Source organism: Pristis pectinata, chromosome 2, assembly GCF_009764475.1.
Source record: "Pristis pectinata isolate sPriPec2 chromosome 2, sPriPec2.1.pri, whole genome shotgun sequence".
Lineage (NCBI taxonomy): Eukaryota > Metazoa > Chordata > Chondrichthyes > Rhinopristiformes > Pristidae > Pristis > Pristis pectinata.
Genome location: NC_067406.1, coordinates 4,261,962 through 4,285,363, shown reverse-complemented (window position 1 = coordinate 4,285,363; position 23,402 = coordinate 4,261,962). Strand labels below are relative to the sequence as shown.

The following is a 23,402-nucleotide window of genomic DNA, read 5'->3' as shown; positions in this document are numbered from 1 at the left end:
TTGCTGGCGATGTGTGGAGAAATCTCACCATGACCATCGCAGCACCGGTCTGCCTGGCTCTTTACCGAGACCTTCCAGACTAGCAACCCGTGCTGATGGTCCACTCACATTGGATCGCGTGTTGGACGAGTGGCAACACACACTAGAAACCTCTGCCACCCCTCATCCCTCACCTCCACGGCAGCCTCTTCCTCCCCTGGTCTGTGGCTATCCTGGGAAGAGTCCTTCAAGCTCAATATTTATGAGAATGTTGCCAGGACTCAAGGGCCTGAGTTATAGGGAGAGGTTTGACAGGCTAGGACTTTATTCCTTGGAGTGTAGGAGAGAGAGGGGTGACCTTATAGAGTGTATAAAATCATGAGGGGCATAGATAGGGTGAATGATCATAGGCTTTTTCCCAATGAAGTGGAAGCAAAAACTAGAAGGCATAGGTTTAAGGTGAGAGGGGAAAGATTTAAGAGGGGCTTGGGCAGGTACGTGGATAGGAAAGGTTTAGAGGGATATGGGCCAAACGCGGGCAAATGGGACTAGTTCAGATCGGAATCTTGGTCGGCATGGACCAGTTGGGCCAAAGGGCCTGTTTCTGTGCTGTGTGACTCTATGACTCTGAGCTGAGGGGTAACTGCTTCATGCAGAGGGAAGTGCGTACATGGGAGCCGCCAGAGGAACTAGTGATGCAGGTGCAATGACAACATTTCAGAATCAGAATCAGGTTTGTTATCACTGACGCGTCATGAAATGTGTTGTTTTGTGGCAGCAGTACAGTGCAAGGCATAAAATTACTATAAGTTACAAAAATAAATAATGCAAAAAACACATTTTAAAAAACAGTTGGACAGGTACCTGGATAGGGAAGGTTTAGAGGGATAAGGGTCAAACGCAGGCAAATGGGACTAGCTTGGATGGGCATCTTGGTCGGCATGGACCGGTTGGGCCGAAGGGCCTGTTTCTGTGCTGTGTGACTCTATGACTCGATGATGCTGCGTCACTTCTCAGTGATCGATGCGGCAATGATGAGGCAGCTTAACTCTCAAAAAAAACTTTTAAATCAAATGTTTGAAAATCATACCTTTCCTTAACTGGTTTGATCCAAGTCAGAATACCTTACTGAGTTACAATGACTGTGACAGAAAAGTGTGTAATGACTCAGCGCTCCCTGACAGTCTCATCCTTTGCAAATTTGGAGTCATCCAAAATTGTCCCGACCTGCTCTGTCCTGGTGTTCAAATCTCTTTCTGATCTCCCCCTCTGGTCTAACCTCCTCCAGCCGTCCGACTCTCCGAGATCTCAAGAGATCTGCAGTTCTGACCTCTTAAGCTTTTCTGAGTTTGATGGCTCCACCATTGGTGTCCCTGTCAGAAGTGCTCATCAGGTCAGGGAGCATGTATGAAGATGGTGCTGCAGGTTGATGAACTGGCTCGTTCATATGTAATATTTCACATTGGTGGGTTTTACAAAGACTATCTAATGGTACAGCTTCCCAGCACTTACTTTGCCATCTGATGTGGTAAATGAGGGCTCGCACTTAACTTTTAAGAGTAAATTGGATAGATACATGGACGAGGGAGGTCTGGAGGGGTATGAGCTGGAGGCAGGTAAATGGGACTAGCCGAATAATGTTTCGGCACAGACTAGAAGGGCTGAATGGCCTGTTTTCTGTGCTGTAGTTTTTCTATGGTTCTATGGTTCTATGGTTCTCTCTCTCTCTCTCTCTTCCTTTCTTGATTTTTCTGATTAAAAACATGTTTGAGCTCCCCAATTGCTGCACATCCAATTGCCTCCACTCAGTCAAACCTGTTTTTATTTTGTGCAGACAATGGGTGAAGCTTTTTGCTGGGGAAAATGTCCTTGGAGGCATTGATAACCACAATGTCTAGATTCCAGCCGAACACAGAGTAACATGAACCGTAGAATCGCTGAGACCCCTTTGTACATGGAAACACACAGTGAAATGCATCTTTTGTGTAGAGTGCTCTGGGGGCAGCCCGCAAGTGTCGCCACGCTTCTGGCGCCAACATAGCACACCCACAACTTCTTAACCCCTACGTCTTTGCAATGTGGGAGGAAACCGGAGCACCCGGAGGAAACCCACACAGTCACGGGGAGAACGTACAAACTCCTTACAGACAGCGGCCGGATTTGAACCCGGGTCGCTGGCGCTGTAATAACGTTATGCTAACCGCTACACTACTGTGCCTACACAAACATAAGAGAGACAGCGCCTGAGGTCAGGATTGAAACCGGGTTGTTGGCGCTACGAGGCAGTGGTTATACCTGCTGTGCCACTAACCCATGCTGGGATTCCAGTATGGTTAAGATCCATAGTCTGTGAGCCAAATTATAGCCCCTGGGATCTTCAATGTGATGATGTAGGATTTATCCAGCACTAAGTCAAGAGCAGCTCTTGTGAAAGTTTCAGATGGTGTCCAACGTTCGAGGTAGCAGGCAAGAACAATATAAGAGATGAGATAAGATATCTTTATTAGTCACATGTACATCGAAACTCACAGTGAAATGCATCTTTTGCGTAGAGTGTTCTGGGGGGCAGCCCGCAAGTGTCGCCACGCTTCCAGCGCCAACATAGCATGTCCACAACTTCCTAACCCGTACGTCTTTGGAACGTGGGAGGAAACCGGAGCACCCGGAGGAAACCCGCGCAGACACGCGGAGAACGTACAAACTCCTTACAGACAGCGGCCGGAATTGAACCCGGGTCGCTGGCGGGAGAAATTCCTCCAAAGGAATCTTTGACCTGCGATATCTGTAGCCTAGAGGGAAATAATTTACAGCGAATCTTTAATGATCCCAGAAGTCCCTTAAATGCAAAGGGATCGGGCGATGGGGGTCAGTTGGATCAGGAGGAGGGAGAAGGAGGAAAAGGGACAGAGGGGGAGCAGTTACCGGAAGTCTGAGAATTCGTTGCTTGTGGCATGAATGTCGAATTCTCAGACTTCCCGTAACCGCTCCCCCTCTGTCCCTTCACCCCCATCTTTCTCTTCCCTCTCCTCCTGATCCCACCAAACCCCCATCACCCCATCTCTTTCCCCTCTCCCACCCTGACCATCTGCCCCTCACCCACACACTCCTCCCAATGGTTCCCCTCCCCAACTCCCTCCCTCTATTCCCTGCTCCACCGTCGTCTCCTATCAGATTCCATCGTCTTCCGCCCTTTGTCACCCTCCACCTATCGCCTCCCAGCTTCTGATATCAATCCCACTCTCTCCCCCCCCCCCCACCACCTGCCTCCCACCCCCCCCTCCTCACCTGGATCCACCTATCACCTGCCAGCTCTTGCTCCACCCCTTCCATCAACCTTTTTAAGCTGGCTATCTCCCCTCTATCTTTCCAGTCCTGATGAAGGGTCTCGGCCCGAAATGTCGACTGTCCATTTCCCTCCACAGATGCTGCCCGACCCGCTGAGATCCTCCAGCACTTTGTGTGTTGCTCCACATTTTCGGCATCTGCCATCTCTTGTGTCTCCCTAACTGTGATGTCGGCAATGAAATCTGTACACTACTGAGAGAAAGGAATGACTATTGATGTTAAAGGGATCAAGGGGTATGGAGATGGTACAGGAAAATGGTGCTGAGGGATTGTCTTGACTAAGCGTACAGCAGGTTTGAAGGGCCGGATGGCCTCCTCCTGCTCCCAATTCTAATGAAGTATAGCCAATTCGCACAAAGCAAGCTCCCACAATTGGCCAGTAGGTAGAGGCGGTGTTACTTCTTTCACGTGAGATTGGTCAATACTTAAGTATGGGTAGGAATATTGGGCTAGAAGGTCCCTGTAACTCAAAGCAGGATCCGAATCAGAATCAGAATCGGGATCAAAATCAGGATCCAAATCAGGATCAGAATCAGAATCAGAATCAGAATCAGGATCAGAATCAGAATCAGGATCAAAATCAGAATCGGGATCAGAATCAGGATCAAAATCAGAATCAGAATCAGATTTATTATCTGAATATGACATGAAATGTGTTGTTTTGCGGCAGCAGTACAGTGCAAAGACAGAAAATTACTGTAAATTACAAAAATAAATAAATAGTGCAAAAAGAAGGAATAACGAGGTAGTGTTCATGGGTTCATGGACCATTCAGCAATCTGATGGCGGAGGGGAAGAAACTGTTCCTGAATCGTTGAGTGTGGGTCTTCAGGCTCCTGTACCTCCCCGATGGTAGGAATGAGAAGAGGGCATGCCCTGGATGGTGAGGGTCCTTAGTGAAGGATGCCGCCTTCTTGAGGCACCACCCCTTGAAGATGTCCTCGATGGTGGGGAGGGTTGTGCCCGTGATGGAGCTGGCTGAGTCTACAGCCCCCTGCAGCCTCTTGCGATCCTGTGCATTGGAGCCTCCATACCAGGCATAGTCACAACCACAGTACACCTGTAGAAATTTGTAAGAATCTTTGATGACATCTCCTCAGTACTTTATGCCTGGCGGAGAAGCTGGGAAAAGACCTCGCTTGAACCCATCGCTGGAAAGGTGACCCCTCTGAGAGCGTAGACACAGCGTCAGCGCTGTGCAGGGTGCACCAGCCCAACTCTGCCCTCAGATTTCAAGGAGAACGTGATCCACTGAACCGTGACCTTGGGCAAGGTGCCAAGGAACGGTGAGCTGGGTTTGCAGAGGGACATGTTTGGGATTCCTGATATTCAGGACCAGTCGTGCCACCCCTGCCCTGCTCCTTCCCCTGTCAGGCTGCAGTGGTGCCAGAGTTTCAGCAGAGGGTGCAGTAGTTGCATCTAACACAGAGAAGCTGCAACACCGAACATCTGCCTCTGAGCCCATTCAAGGCAAATCCATCAATGGCCATGTAGAGAGTAAAAGCGGCAGGGCAAGGTTTGAAGGAGTGATCAATTACTGAGCAAATTCTAACAAGGAAATAACAACAAAAGAATTGCTCGTGAAAGAATTTTAACCCCCGCCGCACCACAGGGCCCAGAGGACATTTTGGATCTGCTTTTTTAACATTCCCACTGTTCCTTACATGGCTTCTCCTTATCTCAGTCCTCTATGGGTTATATCCAACCCCCACGCCAGGATGTTTCCCTCCCTCCAATTCCAACCCTGATCATTCCTAAATTTGGAGACTCAAGGTGCTCGAATCTGGAGCAACAAAGAACCTGCTGGGGGAACGCAGTGGGTCGAGCAGCATCTGTGGGAGGGGAAGGAATTGTTAATGTTTTGGTCCTGATACAGGGTTTCGACCAAAAATGTTGACAATTCCTTTCCTCCCACCGATGCTGCTTGACCCGTTGTGTTCCTCCAGCAGATTGTTCATTCCTAAATTTAATCGTTCTCCCGCTGCTGGCTGTATAGGCAGCTGCTTGGGCCCTACACTTTGGGGTTCTCTCCCAAACCTCTCTGCCCCTCCATCCACAGAGCTGCCCCTTTAATGAGCTTTTGCGTGTAAATACTTCTTTACATAGTCTTTTTCCCAGGGAGGGGGTGCTAAAGACAAGAGGGCATAGGTTTAAGATCAGAGGTGAGAGGTTTAAAAGGGACATCAGGGGCAGCTTTTTCACGCAAAGGGCGGTGCGTATTTGGAATGAGCTGCCAGAAATAGTGGTTGAGGCGGGCACATTAGCAACATTTAAAGGTTTTAGAGAGGGTGCAGAGGAGGTTTATCTGGCTGCTGCCTGGATTAGAGGGCGTGCGGTATCAGGAGAGGCTGGACAAACTTGGGCTCTTTTCTCTGGAGAGGTGGAGGCTGAGGGGTGATCTGTTGGAAGTGTATAAAATTATGAAGGGCATAGATAGGGTGGACAAGCAATATCTTTTTCCCATTATTAAGCAACATTATCCATCTGGATAAGCCCATGGATAGGAGAGGTTTATAGGGCTATGGGCCAAACGTGGGCAGATGGGACTAGCTCGATGGGCAACACAGTCGGCATGGATGAGTTGGGCTGAAGGGCCTGCCTCTGTGCTGTGTGACTGTGACTCCACATGGCTTGGTTTAATTTTCCTTGTGGTCACTACAGTGAGGTAGGTCTGCCATGTCCAGGGAGCTAGGTAAATGAAAGTTGTTGTGCTGCCTTTTCCAACAAGTGGATGAGTTTGCCCCACTTCTCCCTTTCCCCACAGCCATTCAATAATAGAACATAGAACAGTACAGCACAGAACAGGCCCTTTGGCCCACAATGTTGTGCTGACATAGCTATTCCCTCCTACCTGCAGAATGCCCACATCCCTCCATTTTCCTCTCATACATGTGCCCATCCAAGACCCTCTTAAAAGCCCCCAATGAATTTGCCTCCACCACCCTAGCAGGCAACGCATTCCAGGCATCCACCCCTCTCTCAGTAAAAAACGTACCCCTCACGTCTGTTCTGAACCTACCCCATCTCACCTTAAATGCATGCCCTCTGGTATTGGATCACTCAATAATGGGAAAAAGATATTGCTTGTCCACCCTATCTATGCCCTTCATAATTTTATACACTTCCAACAGATCACCTCTCAGCTTCTGCCACTCCAGAGAAAAGAGCCCAAGTTTGTCCAGCCTCTCCTGATAGCACATGCCCTCTAATCCAGGCAGCATCCTGGTAAACCTCCTCTGCACCCTCTCTAAAGCCTCGACATCCTTCCCATAAGTTTCCTCTTCAGAGAGTTATCCAGCTCCCCGTTGAAGGGAACATGAATTGATTTGGGAATGTGTTTTCAATCTGTTTTAATTGTAAAGGATAAGGCACTTTTATTTACTTTTGCTTCTGTGTATTTCTCCCATCTTCTTGCAGGTAGTCAGTTCATAAGGTGCTGTTCCATTGGTGCAAAGGTGGTTCTGTTGATATTATGTCCTGGTGGTTTTTTCTCATGTGGCGGTATATTCAATCATTTGGGCTTCCCAACTGTATTTCCACTTGCCTTGGGGAGCATCTGAGAACAGGGTCACCACATAGCAAGTGGGAGAGTGATACTGATTCACTCCTTTTTCTGAGACCAAGAGAGAGCCTAAAGAGATAGCCAGCTGTACCATCTTGCTTTTTTATCTGTTCTGTGTCTCTTTACCTGGGGTGAGGCTCCCAGCATTCACAAGTGGCAGAGCTGAATAATGACGACTATTTTTGCAAGTGAACGTAATTAATCAATGTGTTCCTCTCAGTGTGAGCTACATCTTATATCACATCCACAGCTTGTTATATTGCAAGCCGCCATGTGTTATATGGCAAGCTGACAGTGTGTGGAAGATCTGCAGCATATTGTATTACAAGCCTACAGTTCATTGCAGTGGGAGGCTGGAGTGTGGTATATTACAAGCCCACAGTTTGTTACATCAGGACCCTATATTGCAGAATATTACAAGCCCACAGTTTGTTACATTGGGACACTATATTGCAGTATATTACAAGCCCACAGTTTGTTACATTGGGACACTATATTGCAGTATATTACAAGCCCACAGTTTGTTACATTGGGACGCTGTAGTGCAGTATATTACAAGCCCACAGTTTGTTACATTGGGATGCTGTAGTGCAGTATATTACAAGCCCACAGTTTTTTACATTGGGAGGCTGTAGTGCAGTACATTACAAGCCCACAGTTCGTTACATTGGGAAGTTATAGTGCAGTATATTAGAGGGCCACAGTTTATTACACTGGGGAGCTACATTGAAGCTTATTATAAGCCCATAGTTTGTTACACTGGGAAGCTGAATTGCCGTTTATTACAAGCCTACAGTTTGTTACACTGGCAGGCTATAATTCTACACTGCAAGGGCACAAATTATGATACTGGGAGGCTATAGTGTGCTATATTACAAGCCGATAGTTCGTTACACTGAGAGGCCCCAGTGTGATATCTTATAAACCTACAGTGGAACTGTTGTAAGCTTGTAGAGTGTTCTACTTTATCCTTGGGATGATCAGTGCTGTTTGGGACAAGATCATAACGTATTTATGTTTAAGAATTAGTGTCTAGTGATGTGGATGCCACTGGCAAAACCAGCATTTATTGCCTATCCATAACTACCTTGAGAAGGTGGGGTTGATCTGCCTTCTTGAACCACCTTCTGGTAAAGGTGTCCCCCGGTGCTGTTGGGGAGGGAGCTCCAGGGTTCAGACCCAGTGACGATGAAGGACCAGCCATGTATTTCCAAACGTTTCCCACAATCGACCCTATCTACGCCTCTCATAATTTTGTACACCTCCATTAGTTCCCCCCTCTGCCTCCTCTGCCCCAAGGAAAACAGACCTAGCCTGTCCAGTCACTCCTCAGAACTGAAACACTCCAATCCAGGCAACATCAGGTGAATCTCCTGTGCACCCTCTTAAACATCCTTAAACGTGGCAACACAGACTGCATTTGGTACTCCAGCTGTGGAGTAACTAGAGTAACAGAGCAATACAGCACGGATACAGGCCCTTCAGCCCAACCAGTCCATGCCGACCATGGTGCCCACCCAGCTAGTCCCAATTTCTTGAGTTCGGCCCATATCCCTCCAAGCCCCTCCCATGTACCTATCCAAGTGCTTCTTAAATGATACTGTTGTACCTGCCTCAACCACTTGCTCTGGCAGCTCGTTCCATATACCCACCACCCTCTGTGTGAAAAAGTTGCCCCTCAGGTCCCTTTTAAATCTTTCCCCTATCACCATAAATTTATGCCCCCGAGTTTCCCTGGGGAAAAGACTGTTACTGTCCACTTTATCTATGCCTCTGATGCTTTTAAACATTTCTATAAGGTCGCCCCTCATTCTCCTACGTTCCAAGTAATAAAGACCCAGCCTGGCCAACCTCCCCCTATAACTCAGGCCCTTGAGTTTTGGGAATATCCTCGTAAAACTTCTCTGCACTCTTTCCAGTTTTACCATATCCTTACTATAACAGGGTGACCTAAACTGTGCACGGTGCTCCAAGTGTGGTTAGCAGAACTAATCAGAATCAGAATCAGGTTTATTATCACCAGTCAGAATGCTCAGGTCCCTTTTAAATTTAAATGCAGTACAGTGCAAAGGCATAACATTTTTTATAAATTACAAAATAAATAAATAGTGCAAAAATAGGAATAACAGTGTTCATGGATTCGTGGACTGTTCAGAAATCTGATGGCGGAGGGGAAGAAGCTGTCCCTGAATCGTTGAGTGCGGGTCTTCAGGCTCCTGTATCTCCTCCCCGATGGTAGTAACGAGAAGCATTTCCCGGATGGTGAGGGTCCTTAGTGATGAAGGTGTCCTCGATGGTGGGGAGGGTTGTGCCCGTGATGGAGCTGGCTGAGTCTACAACCCTCTGCAGCCTCTTGCGATCCTATGCATTGGAGCCTCCATACCAGGCGGTGATGCAACCTGTCAGAATGCTCACCACCGTACATCTGTAGAAATTTGTAAGAGTCTTTGATGACAGACCGAATGTCCTCAAACTCCTTGTTCTTATACTCTATACCCCGGCTAATGAAAGCAAGTATCCCACACACAATCTTCACCACCTGATCTGTGCTGCCATTTTCAAGGATCCTTGGATGTGAACACCAATGGTCCTCTGTTCCTCAACACTCCCAGAGATCCCAGTCTTATTAGCCTTTCAAAAATGCATCACCTCAAATTTTACAGGATTAAGTTCTGCCTGCCATTGTTCCGCCCATCTTACCAATTCAGCAATGTCATACTGTAGTCTGAGACTACCCTCCTCAACTTCCAGTCCTGATGTAGGGTTTCGACCCGAGTCGTTGACATTTCCTTTCCCCCGACAGATGCTGCTCGACCCGCTGAGTTCCTCCAGCAGATTGTGTGTGGCTCCAGATTCCAACCTCTGCATTCTCTTGTGTATCCTCCCCACTATCAATTGCGTGCAGTTCTAGTCCCTATAGGAAGGACTGGAAAGGCTGCAAGAAAGGTTCACAAGGATGTTGCCAGGACTGGAGGGCTGGAATTGTCAGGAGAGGCTGGATAGGCTGGGACTTTTTCCCTGGAGCGAAGGAGGTTGAGGGGTGACCTTATAGAGGTTTATAAAATCATCAGGGGCATAGATAAGGTGGATGGTCGCAGTCTTTTCCCCAGGGTATGGGAGCCAATAGATTTAAGGGCAATAGATTTAAAGTGAGTGGGGAAACACTTAAGTGGGACCTGAGCTAACAGATTTTTCACACATGTAGAATGAGCTGCCAGATGAAGTGGTTGAGGCAGATACAAAGAAACCTGGGCAGGTGCGTGGATAGGAGGGGTTCAAAGGGATCTGGGCCAAACGGGAGCAAATGGACTAGCTCAGGCAGACATCTTGGTCGGTTCGGATGAGTTGGGTTGAAGGGCCTGTTTCGGTGCTGACTCTATGAAAACACGACTAATTTTTGTTTCACCTGCAAGCTCACTAAATGCAGGCTCTACATTCACATCCAGATCAGTAACGTATGTAACATGCAGCAGGGGTTCCAGCACTGATCCTCAGGGGTCACAGGCTTCCACTTGCGAAGCCTCCCATTGACCATCACCCCCTTGGGCTGGTGGTGCGGGGTTTGGGGGGTGCTGTACCTTGGTGACACCTTGTTGGTTTTGTCCCGTGGACCAGGGCTCGGACTGATGGGTGGTGTCCCTCCCCATCACCGTGGCTCGTGTTGTTGTTCACACAACTCCAGGGACCTGGAGCAAGAACCAAACTGCTAGGAGGAACTCAGAGGGTCAGGCAGCATCCGTGGAGGGAAATGAATGGTCGACGTTTTGGGTCGAGACCCTTTGTACGTAGTGCAGGGGAACGGTCTCAACCTGAGGTGCCAACTGTCCATTTTGTTACCATGTTCCATTGCAGCAACAAACAATCTGCTGGAGGAACTCAGCGGGTCGAGCAGCGTCTGTGGGGGGAGGGGGGAAGGAATTGTCGACGTTTCAGGTTGAAGGCGTTAGAGGGCAGAAAAATAGCACTGATTGAGTTGAGCAGTAAGATTAATGGGTGGTACCGGACTCAAACGTGGCCATTATTGGAACAAGTAGCGAGCTGAAGGTGAATTATACAAAGGGTGAGAGCCAGGAAAGTCTTACACACACAGAGGAGGGGAACTGTTCTTCAGCGAGGCAGTTTTGAAAGGTCAGCCAGTGAGTCTGCACTTCTCGCAGGTCTGAGAGCTGCCAGTGTAACGGGCTCTGCTGCTGAATCCATTCTGTCCCGGGAACAATGGCTGATTGAGAGAGCCGGCCTTGTTGCTTACTACTGGAGGCGCAGAAAGGAGCCGGCTCCCGAGGCTGCGGGAAGCAGAGTGCTGGCGTCTCGCTGTAACCCTCAGATTGCCACGCAGTACATCTTCCCCTCCCTGCTCACTGTGATCCCACCCCCTCACCGTGACCCTGCACCCCTCACTGTGACCCCACCTGACTCTACACCCCCTCACAGTGACCCTGCACCCCTCACAGTGACACTGCACCCCTCACTGTGACCCCACCTGACCCTACAGCCCCTCACAGTGACCCTGCACCCCTCACTGTGAGCCCACCTGACTCTACACCCCCTCACTGTGACCCTGCACCCCTCACTGTGACCCCACCTGACCCTACACCCCCTCACAGTGACCCTGCACCCCTCACAGTGACCCTGCACCCCTCACTGACCCCACCTGACCCTACAGCCCCTCACCGTGACCCTGCACCCCTCACTGTGACCCCACCTGACTACACCCCCTCACCGTGACCCTGCACCCCTCACTGTGACCCCACCTGACCCTACACCCCCTCACAGTGACCCTGCACCCCTCACAGTGACCCTGCACCCCTCACTGACCCCACCTGACCCTACAGCCCCTCACAGTGACCCTGCACCCCTCACAGTGACCCCACCTGACCCTACACCCCCTCACTGTGACTCTACACTCTCCTCACTGTGACCCCCCCCACTGCGTCCCCACCCTTTCACTGTGACCCCAACTCCACTCTCACAGCCCCTCACAGTGACCCCATTCCCGTCACTTCACCACTCCACCCCATTGCACACTTCTCCTTATCTCCTCATCACTCACCCTATCCTGAACCCTCTCACTGCCTCACTCCCCTCTTCCCCCCCTCACCATATCCTCCACTGCCTGCTGCCCTCTCCTTACCCCCCACTCACAGTCACTCGTCCCCTCAGTCTCACCTGACTGGATGCAGAGGGAGGTCGGGAAACTGAGGTGGAATCACTGTGGTCTTTGGTAACCCTCCATAACTGTTCGATGGGCATAGAGAGGGTGTGGGTCGTGGGAAACTTTCCCCCCACTGAAGATGTCCAAGACCAGAGGGCACAGGTTGAAGGTGAGGGGTAAAAGGTTTGGGGGGAATGTGAGGAAGAATACTTCACCGAGAGAGTGATGGTTGCCATAGCCACACTACCTGAATAACGGTAGAGGCAGGGACTCTCATAACCTAAGAAATATCAGTATGAGCACACTTGAATCTCCAAGGCATGCGGCACGGTAGTGTAGCGGTCAGCATAACGCTATTACAGCGCCAGCAGCCCAGGTTCAATTCCGGCCGCTGTCCGTAAGGAGTTTGTACGTTCTCCCCGTGTCTGCGCGGGTTTCCTCCGGGTGCTCCGGTTTCCTCCCACATTCCGGAGACGTACGGGTTAGGAAGTTGTGGGCATGCTATGTTGGCGCCAGAAGCGTGGCGACACTTGTGGGCTGCCCCCAGAACATTCTCAGTAACGCAAAAAGACACATTTCGCTGTGTGTTTTGATGTGCATGTGACCAATAAATAAATATCTTATCTTTTATGAGAGGGCATGGAGCCCAGTAGTAAATGGGGTTCCTGTAGATGGGTGTTTGATGGTCAATGTTAATCGTACCTGCCTCGATCACTTCGTCTGGCTGCTCGTTCCATTTACCCACCACCCTCTGTGTGAAAAAGTTACCCCTCAGGTCCCTCTTAATTCTTTTCCCTCTCACTTTAAACCTATTGCCCTCTAGTGTTGGACTCCCCTTCCCTCTGTGCTGTATGGACTACATGACATCACAAGCGTTCCCACTTTGGGAGTTTACCAGGGGATTCCCATGGTTTATAACAGCCTGTGTCCTGACTAAACTTTTATTTCCTTTTACTTCTGTCTGTCAACTAAATTTCCCCAAATCAATGAAGCCTTTCTGACTTCCTGTAAGCTTTGCCCCTCAGACCTAGGGTGTTTCTGTCCCAGACAGGGAGCCGCTGTGTTGGTTCTCAATGTTATCCCACTGACGATGTAGGAAAGGTCCCAAAACAGGACCTGCGCGTGGCTGTGCATCTGGTGGACCCCGTACCTGCAGGCACCCAGCCATCTTCCACTGTGAGTCAGAGAGTCATAGAGCTATACAACATGGAGACAGGCCCCTCGGTCCAACTCATCCATGCTGACCAAGATGCTGAACTGAGCTAGTCCCACTTTTCTTGCATTTGGCTCATATCCCTCTGAACCCCTCCCATCCATGCAATGGTCCAAATTCCTTTTAAATGTTGGAACTGTACCTACCTCCTCTGGCAGCTCCTTTTATAGTTACCCCTCAGGTCTCTTTTTAACTCTTTCCCCTCTCCCTTTAAACCTCTGCCATCTAGTTTTGGACTCTCCTACTCTGGGAAAAAGACTTTGGATATTCATCATTTCTATGCCCCTCATGATTTTGTAAACCCTCCATAAGGTCACCCCTCAGCCTCCTACGAAAAAATCCCAGCCTATCCAGCCTCCCCTTATAACCCGAGCTCTCTGGTCCTGACAAAATTCTCACAGATCTTCCCTGCACCCTCTCCAGTTTAATGACATCCCTCCTATCGTGGGGTGACCAGAACTGTACGCTGTACTCCAAATCGTCCTGTACAGCTGTAACAGGACGTCTCAACTCCTCAATATCCAGACTGACGTAGTCGAGTATGCCAAAAACCTTCTTCACCACCCCATCTGCACGTGTCCCACTTTCAAGGAACCATGTACTTGCACTCCTGGGTCTCTCTGTTCATAGAACATAGAACACTACAGCACAGTTCAGGCCCTTCGGCCCGCAATGTTGTGCTGACATTTTATCCTGCTCTAAGATCTATCTAACCCTTCCCTCCCACATAACCCTCCACTTCTCTATCATTCATGTGTCTATCTAAGAGTTTCTTAAATATCCCTTATGTATCTGCCCTCACAACCTCTGCCGGCAGTGAGTTCCACGCACCCACCACTCTCTGTGTAAAAAACTTACCCCTGACATCCCCCTTATACCTTCCTCCAATCACCTTAAAATTATGCCCCCCTCGTGTTAGCAGAGTGAAGTGTCACAGCTACAGAGAAAGTGTAGTGCATCCAATATTAACATGGTTATCTGCTACTCGTCCTCTGGATCATCCCAAGACACATCACATACAGGGTGCTAAAGGCACAGTCCCTCCCTCAGCATGAACTAAAAGCACGGTTTGTGTTCTTTTGAATTCCTAGATCTTCACCAAGGTGTTCAGCCATGACGCTTTGGAGTGCTACCTTCCAAAGATCCAACAAGCGATCCAGAATGGGATCAGGGACTGGAGCAGCAGTGGGGAACCCATCACAGTCTACCAGCAGGCCAAGAAGTTAACCTTCCGCATTGCAGTTCGAGTCCTGCTGGGTTTCCGTGTCTCCGAGGATGACTTGAACCTCCTGTCAGAGAGCTTCGAGCAGCTGGTCGCCAACCTCTTCTCTTTACCACTTGACTTCCCGTTCAGCGGCTATAGGAAGGTAGGGGTTAAGTCCCTGATCCAGAAAGTATTGAAGCGTGTGTCTCGGAGGCAAGACTGACTGTGACCACTTTATCTCCACTGATGTTAATCCAGCTCCCTCACAGTGTCCCTCAGTAACCCCTCTCCCCCAGCGCCCTGTGTCACCGACTGTATCCCCACTGATGTTAATCCCCCTCCCTCACACTGTCCCTCAGTAACCCCTCTCCCCCAGCGCCCTGTATCACTGACTGTATCCCCACTGATGTTAATCCCCCTCCCTCACACTGTCCCTCAGTAACCCCTCTCCCCCAGCGTCCTGTGATATTGCAGTAGATGTTAATCCAGCTTTGTGTGTTGGGACGTACACTGTCCCCTGATCCACTAACTCTGGAATTATAATTTTTACCCAAGATTTCAAACCTTTCACAACATCACTTCCTTCTCCTTGTAACTTCCTCCTCCCTCCACAGCTCTCCCTCAGTTCTGACCTCTTGACCATTGTCACACTTAGTTGCTCCACCATTGGTTGCTTTGCCAACAGTCCCTCCCAGGCTCAGAGCTTCAGAACCTCTCCATCTCTGTGTGGGCTTTGACTGAATGTTTGGTCACCTCTACTTGGCTCGGGTTTATAACTTTTCTTGTGAAGCGCCTCGGTACATTCTACTATGTTAGGATGCTTTATGACTGCGAGTTGCTGCTTTGAGTAAGGTGTGTGCAGAGAATGAAGGGAGAAATGTATTCTCACCTGATGTCCCTCCCCGCAGGGAATGCGAGCTCGGGACAACCTCTACAAGTACCTGGAAAAAGCCATCAGCGAGAAGCTGCAGTGCAAACAAGACAAGGATTATGCTGATGCCTTGGACATTCTGATTGACAGTGCCAGGGAGCAAGGCAAAGAGCTCACCATGCAAGAGCTGAAGGTAAGGAACTCTTGCAATGAGCTTCTCCTCATTATGGACAGCGCAGCGGAACAGCTTGTGCACCAAAGACCAGGGTTCGATCCTGACCTCGGGCGCTGTCTGTGTGGAGTTTGCAAGTTCTTCCTGTGACCGTGTGGGTTTCATCTGGGTGCCCCGATTCATAGAACATAGAACAGTACAACACAAAACAGGCCCTCCGGCCTACAATGTTGTGCCGACATAACTATTCCCTCTTACCTACAGAATGCCCACATCCCTCCATTTTCCTCTCATTCATGTGCCCATCCAAGCCCCTCTTAAAAGCCCCCGATGAATTTGCCTCCACCACCCTATCAGGCAATGCATTCCAGGCATCCACCACTCTCTGAGTAAAAACGTACCCCTCACATCTGTTCTGAACTTACCCCCTTTCACCTTAAATGCACGCCCTCTGGTATTGGATCGCTCAATAATGGGAAAAAGATATTGCTTGTCCACCCTATCTGTGCCCCTCATCATTTTATACACTTCCAACAGATCACCCCTCAGCCTCCGCCGCTCCAGAGAAAAGAGCCCAAGTTTGTCCAGCCTCTCCTGATAGCACATCCAGGCAGCATCCTGGTAAACCTCCTCTGCACCCTCTCTAAAGCCTCGACATCCTTCCTATAGTGAGGTGACCAGAATTGCACGTAATACTCTAAATGCGGCCTAACCAGAGTTCTACAGAGATGTTTCCTCCCACATTGCAAAGACATGCGGGTTGGTGAGGCTAACTGGCAGCTGTAAATTGTCCATTGTGTGTAGGTGAGTAGGGAGAGTTGATAGGAATGTGGAGCAAAGGGATTGGGGTTGGTGTAAGATTGGTGTGAACGGGTGGTTGATGGTCGGTTAGGACTTGGTGGGACTATTTTTGAGCTGTATCAGTCAAAGACCATATGGAGCACCTGAGCTTGGCTGCCTAGGGGCTGAAGGGTGGAGATACATTGGTATTGGTTTATTATTGTCGCATGTACTGAGATGCAGTGAAAAGCTGTTGTGTGCGTGCCATCCAGACAGATCATTCCATACATAAGTACATGGAGGTAGTGAAAAGAAAATAGAATGCAGATTATAATGTTACACTTACAGAGAACGTGCAATGCAGGTAGACAAATAAAAGGCCACAATGAGATAGACTGGGAGATCAAGAGGTCATCTTCCAGTGCATGAGAGGTCTGTTCAAGACTCTTGATAACAGCAGGTGGGAGTTGTCCTTGAGTCTGGTGGTACGTGTTCTGAAGTTTTTGTGTCTTCTGTCCGATGGGAGAAGGGAGAAGAGAGAATGATCAGGGTGCGAGGGGTCCTTGATTATGATGGCTGCCTTCCCGAGGCAGTGGGAAGTGTAGACGGTGTCACTGGAGGGGAGGCTGGTTTGTGTGATGGGGGTGGTCCAAACTGACCACTAATCTGCAAAAGGGATTTCGATAAGTAAAGTGCCTGTGTAAATATTATGCAGATGGAGTCTAATGCGTGGAAAGGTGTGGTCGAAGGAGAAATTGTTTTATAACTGGCATGGGATGACTGAACACGGCGTACAGAGAGGCTTGGGTGTCGTCGTAGATGAAGCTGAGATAGTTACCATGTAATTAGGAAGGGTAGTGAAGACTTGGTCTTTATTGGAGAGGGGATGCACGGTTGTATCAGCTGCTGGTGAGACCACAGCTGAAGCAGTGTGTACAGTTTTGGTCTTCATATTGAAGAAGGACTGGAAGTGCATTGGAGGCAGTGCAGAGAAGGTTCCTGGAGTTGAAGGGTTTGACGTACCAAGAGTGGTTGAGCAGGTTGAGCCTGTACTCAGCGGAGTTTATCAGAATGAGTTATTGAAACATATAAGACACTGAGAGGCATTGACAGGATGGATGCTGAGAGATGTTTCCTCCAGCTGGGGTATCTGGAGCCAGGGGGGCGAGTAGAACTAGTCTCAGGATAAGGGATTTAGAGGAGTTTCTCAGAGGGTCACGAATCTTTGGGACTGTGGAGGCGGAGACATTGGATGTGGAGATTGCCAGATCTTCAGTCTATTGAAGAGTTGAGGGTTCTGAGGAAGAGGCAGGAGGGTTGAGCTGTGGCCAAGGACAAGTCTTATTGAGTGGCAGAGCAAGCTCGAGAGGGACCGAACGGCCCATTCATGGTCCTATGTTCTTGGAGCACAGTGTGGGGAGGGAAAGAGGCGGGCTCTGCGTGTGAGAGAAGCACAAAGAGAAAGACTTGTGGAACATTCTGGCGTTTCCTCCGGGTGCCTCGGTTTCCTCCTACATCGCAAAGATGTGCGGGTCGGTGGGTTAATTGGCTCTTATTGCCCTGAGTGCAGTGAAAGTCAGAATTTGGTGTGAGGCAGCAGCACCACCTGCACGGCTAGTGTTGGATTGGGTGAACGTTGTAATAAAAGGCAACCTGGCCTGGTTCTTTTTCCATGTGGGGATGACGTATACAAAGCCCACTTGTCTAGTTCCCGGTCAGTGACAATGTACTGTAGCACGGCAAGTAACCCTTTCCTGCCTTTCTGTAAAGCGTCTCTGGGGAGGTCAGATATTAGAGTCATAGAGTAATACAGCGCGGAAACAGGCCCTTCGGCCCAACTCGTCCGTGCTGACCAAGGCGTCCACCCAAGCTAGTCCCATTTGCCAGCGTTTGTCCCATATCCCTCTGAACCTTTCCTATCCATGTATTTGTCCACATGTCTCTTAAATGTTGTTACTGTTCCTGCCTCAGCCACTTCCCCCGGCAGCTCCTTCCATCTCCACACCACCCTCTGTGCGAAGAATTTGCCTCTTCAGGTCCCTTTTAAATCTTTCACCTCTCACCTTAAACCTATGCCCTCTAGTTCTTGGTTACCCAACCTTGGGAAAAGGACTATGTGCATTCACCCTATCCATGCCCATCCTGATTTTATACACCTCTATAAGGTCACCTCTCATTTTCCTACATTCCAAGGAAAAAAGTCCCAGCCTGGCCAACCTCTCCCTGTAACTCAGGCCCTTGAGTCCTGGAGATGCTCACATAAATCTTATTTGCGGTCCTTCTAGCTTTTGACAGCCTTCCTCTGACAGTACTCCAGCTGTGGTCAATTCCTACTGTACACAGTACTCCAACTGAGGTCTCACCAACATCTTGTACAACTGTAACATCCCAACTCCTATACTCAGTGCCCTGACTGATGAAGGCCAGCGTGCCAAGCACCTTCTTCACCACCCTGTCTACCTGCGACTCCACTTTCTCGCCAATGTCTTCGTCCGGGGTGGGTGGGGTCTTTGCAGCCAACATAATCAAAGACCCCACCCACCTCGGATATTCTCTCTTCTCCCCCCCTCCCATCGGGCAGAAGATACAAAAGCCTGAAAGCACATACCACCAGGCTCAAGGACAGCTTCTATCCCACTGTTATGAGTCTATTGAACGGTCCCCTAGTACAGTAAGATGACTCTTGACCTCACAATTTGCCTCGTTATGACCTTGCACCTTATTGTCTGCCTGCACTGCACTTTCTCCGTAGCTGTGACACTTTATTCTGCATTATGTTTTCTCTTGTACTACCTCGATGCACTGTGTAATGAATTGATCTGTATGCAAGACAAGTTTTTCACTGTACCTCGGTACATTTGGTATTGGTATTGGTTTATTATTGTCACTCATACCGAGGTACAGTGAAAAACCTGTCTTGCACACCGATCGAACAGATCAATTCATTACACAGTGCAGTTACATTGAGTTAGTACAGAGTGCATTGATGTAGTACAGGTAAAAACAATAACAATACAGAGTAAAGTGTCACAGCTACAGAGAAAGTGCAGTGCAGGTAGACAATAAGGTGCAAGGTCACAACAAGGTAGATCGTGAGGTCAGAGTCCATCTCATCGTATAAGAGAACCGTTCAATAGTCTTATCACTGTGGGATAGAAGCTGTCCTTGAGCCTGGTGGTATGTGCCCTCAGGCATGTGACAGTAATAAACCAATTTACCAATTTACAACTAATGAAAATCGTGGGTCAGGCTCGAATTGAATGAGGCCTCTCCTGCCCCTTAACTTTGGCCCATTTGATCTGGTCCTTCAGTGTATTGGTATTGGTATTGGTTTATTATTGTCACTTGTACCGAGGTACAGTGAAAAACTTGTCTTGCATACCGATCGTACAGGTCAATTCACCACACAGTGCAGTTACATTGAGTTAGTACAGAGTGCATTGAAGTAAATTTAAAAGTGTAGAACGATTATAGTAAGGGTAATGAGTAGATCTGTAGAGAGCGGCTTGCAACGAGTCGCCATGCTCTGGCGGGACGGGGGTACTGAGTTCCTCTCCTGCCCCAAGAAATAAATCTCCACCAGACAGCAGCAGAGGCCGGGATTGAACCCAGCTCTCTGGTGCCGTGAGGCAGCGGCTCTACCAGCTGTGCCACTGTGTTGCTCTTCACCTTCGGCAGTGAAGACAGCAGTGAGGAGGTGGGATTCCCAGTGGGTCCGTTGTTGGGTGGATGTGTGCTGGCACTCAGTGCGTGTGTCCTGGTCCCTCTCCCCAGGAGTCGACGGTGGAGCTGATCTTTGCCGCCTTTGCTACCACCTCCAGTGCCAGCACCTCGCTGATCCTGCAGCTGCTGCAGCACCCTGCCGTGCTGGAGAAACTGCGCGAGGAGCTGAGGAGCAACGGGATCCTCCACAATGGCTGCAAGTGCGAGGACAGGCCCCGCATGGCAACGGTGGCCCGTCTGCGCTACCTGGACTGCGTCATCAAGGAGGTGCTGCGGCTGCTGCCCCCTGTCTCGGGGGGGTACCGGACGGCGCTGCAGACCTTCGAGCTGGACGTAAGTGTCGGGGCACCCTCTGCGCGTCCCTCGGTACCATCCCTCCCACAGTGAGACACTCCTTCGGTTCCACCCCCTCACAGTGCTCTGTGCAGATGTTAGAGCTCAGAAAAGGTACAAATTGAAAACCGGGCTGGATCTGGCCATAACTGGTCTGAAGTCAGCTCAGTGATAACGGTTCCCATATCCCACCCAACCACCCTCGTAAATAGAACCATCCCATGGATTGCTTAAGGATGAAGCACCAAGTATTGATCCGAGATACAAAGCAAGTCATTGTGATTTGGATAAAGTACTGAGCCCATCAAGCATGACCCAATTGAACTCAACGATTATGGTTGGGATCTGTCAGGCTCAGCTTGGGAGCTAGGACTGGGTCACATCTGGCTTGAGTCCCATCAAGATTGGGTCCCATCAGGCTGGGTCCCATCAGGATTGGCTCCCATCACGATTGGGACCCATCAGGATTGGGTCCCATCAGGCTGGCTCCCATCAGGCTGGGTCCCATCAAGATTGGCTCCCATCAGGCTGGGTCCCAACAGGATTCAGTCCCATCAGGCCGGGTCCCATCAGGATTGGGTCCCATCAAGATTAGTTCCCATCAGGATTGGGTCACATCAGGATTGAGTTCCATCAGGCTGTTACTCAGGATTGAGACCCTATGTTACTCATGTTGGAAGCCAGGCTGTAAGCCAAGGTCCATCTATCTGGTGGACACGAAGAAGCCCACAGCTGCTTTCCCTCAGCAGAATGGAGAGCATGTCCTCTCAATGTCCCTGGGCAGGGCTTATCCCTCAACCAGCAGGTCATTACATTGCAGGATCTTACTGTGTACAAATTGGCTGCCCTGTTTCCCAAACTACAAGAGCGACTGCACACTGGAAGTTCCTCATTGCCTGTGATGTGTCTCGGGATGTCCTGAGGATGTGAAAGTTGCTATAGACATTGATGAATTTGAAAACATACTCCGGAGACTGCTCTGGATATCTTAGTTGGTAATGATCTATATTCTAATAAATATTTCTTGGGCTTTTATTCCAGGGCTGCCAAATTCCCAAAGGATGGAGTGTTCTCTACAGCATCAGGGACACGCATGACACAGCGCCCGTCTTCCAGAACGTTGGGGTCTTTGACCCTGACCGCTTCGGAGAAGACCGGGACGAAGACAAGAGTGTCCGCTTCAGTTACATCCCTTTTGGAGGGGGCGTCAGGAGTTGCCTGGGCAAGGAGCTGGCCAAGCTCATCCTGAAGGTGTTGGCCATGGAGCTGGCCAGCACTAGCCGCTTCGAGCTGGCCACCAGGACGTTCCCTCGCATGCTGACAGTGCCTGTGGTCCATCCCATGGATGGTTTGAAAGTAAAATTCTATGGACTTGATTCCAACCAGAATGAGATAGACCCAGAGTCAGAATCTCTGCTGGGTTCCACTGTGTAGCCAACATCCCCAGGCCAAACCAAGCAGAAGTACAGCAAGCATATCTGAATTGTTTCGAAAAACCTCTCCTACCAACTAACATACAAAATAAACCAATCTCAGATCTTCGAGCAAAGCCGCCTTCTGAATTTTCGTTGCATCAGGTATAAAGGACAATTTTGGATTAAGCACATTCAAAGGAGAGACTTCTTGGAAAGGAATTAAGTTTGAGGGAGCTAGGGGCAAGAAGCGGGAAAAACGTGTTGGAGGAGGATGTGTCTGACCTCTGTTGGAGAGAGGGTGAGAGTGAGAGCTGGCATGTGTATGGTGATGGCGATACAGAAATTCTTTGCGATCAACGGAAAACAAGAGACAATTCTTTTAAAAAAAACACATATATATCCTGCATTCCTACTTAAAGTATATATGTATAAACCTGTTCTGAGTACCATTCTAGGTATGTAACTTGATTAGAGATTGCAACAGCGTTGCAGCCCAGTGCACTTTGAATGTAGTTCTGATTACTGATGCTGGTTATATTCAGTGTAAACTTAGAAACCATAACAAACTGGTTTGAATTTGTACTATTCCTATCTTTAAGCTATATATGGATTATTTGTTGTGTGTTTTTTTTATTTTAAGATTGCAATTAGACAAATAGTGTAAAAAGAAAATATTTTTTCTGTTGGTAAATATTGTTTTAGTAAAAAATGAACAAAAAAAAGCTTTTCCGTGGTTCCTTTGCTTACTTAGCGTGACTGTGGTTGAGAGCGTGGGTGCTGTTGACACTGCAGGTGGGTCGTACAAACAAGGGACTGAATGGTTGGGATCAGGAGGAGGCCACTTGGTCTCTCAAACCCATCCTGCCTTGAACAAGATTATGGCTGATTCTTCACCTCAACTCTCCTCCACTGATTTCTTTCGTGTTTAAATGTCTGGTGATATCGGATGTAGATCTAGTCGGTGACTGTGCAGCCACCAATTATTTGGGTGAAGGATTCCAAGGGATTTGTCCTCATCCCATTCCGAAGTAGCTGATCCGCATTGAGGATCAGGGATAGACCATCTGAGCTACCAAACCCAGCGAGTACAAGGGTGTCCGTGAAGCCAAGTGTATGACTGGGAATGGATGAGTGGTGTGGGTCTGAATCCAAGTGAGGGGAGGAGCAGGAGCCGTGGATTATCGGTGGGTTGCTGTCTCTCCGAAACTCTCAGCAGGTCAGGCAGTATGTGGGGAGAGAGAAACAGTCAACATTAACTCTGTTTCATGAACTCCAGTCCAGATGAAACGTCGACTGCCCATTTCCCTCCACAGATGCTGCCTGACCTGCTGAGTTCCTCCAGCAGTTTTTCTCCTACTCCGGATTCCAGCATCTGCAGTGTTTTGTGTCTCTCCTTAATTAACTCTGTTTCTGAACAGTATTTTCTACATTTTCTGTGGGTCTGCAGTTGTTTTGATTTTCTCTCTCTCTCTCATTCTTCCTTTTTCACTTTTCTCTCTTTCTCTTTCTCTCTCATTTTGTCCCTCTCATTTTTTATTTGTCTTTTTTTCATTTTCTTTCTCTCTCTCTGTCTCTTACTTGCGCACACACACACACACACACACACACTCACTTACTCACACACACACACACACACACACACACACACACACA

The 23,402-nt window shown here is 49.0% G+C and overlaps 1 protein-coding gene across 1 annotated transcript in view; it reads left to right on the top strand.

Moving 5' to 3' along the window:
* The window catches only part of LOC127582928 (cytochrome P450 26B1), a 51,064-nt gene extending 28,602 nt beyond the window's left edge, over window positions 1-22,462 (top strand). The window contains exons 4-7 of the mRNA XM_052038587.1: window positions 14,343-14,618; window positions 15,364-15,519; window positions 20,053-20,334; window positions 21,376-22,462. Coding sequence (XP_051894547.1) covers window positions 14,343-14,618; window positions 15,364-15,519; window positions 20,053-20,334; window positions 21,376-21,768 — 1,107 coding nt within the window. The 3' untranslated portion in view covers window positions 21,769-22,462. The remainder of the gene's footprint in view (window positions 1-14,342; window positions 14,619-15,363; window positions 15,520-20,052; window positions 20,335-21,375) is intronic.
* Window positions 22,463-23,402: the final 940 nt, after the last annotated feature.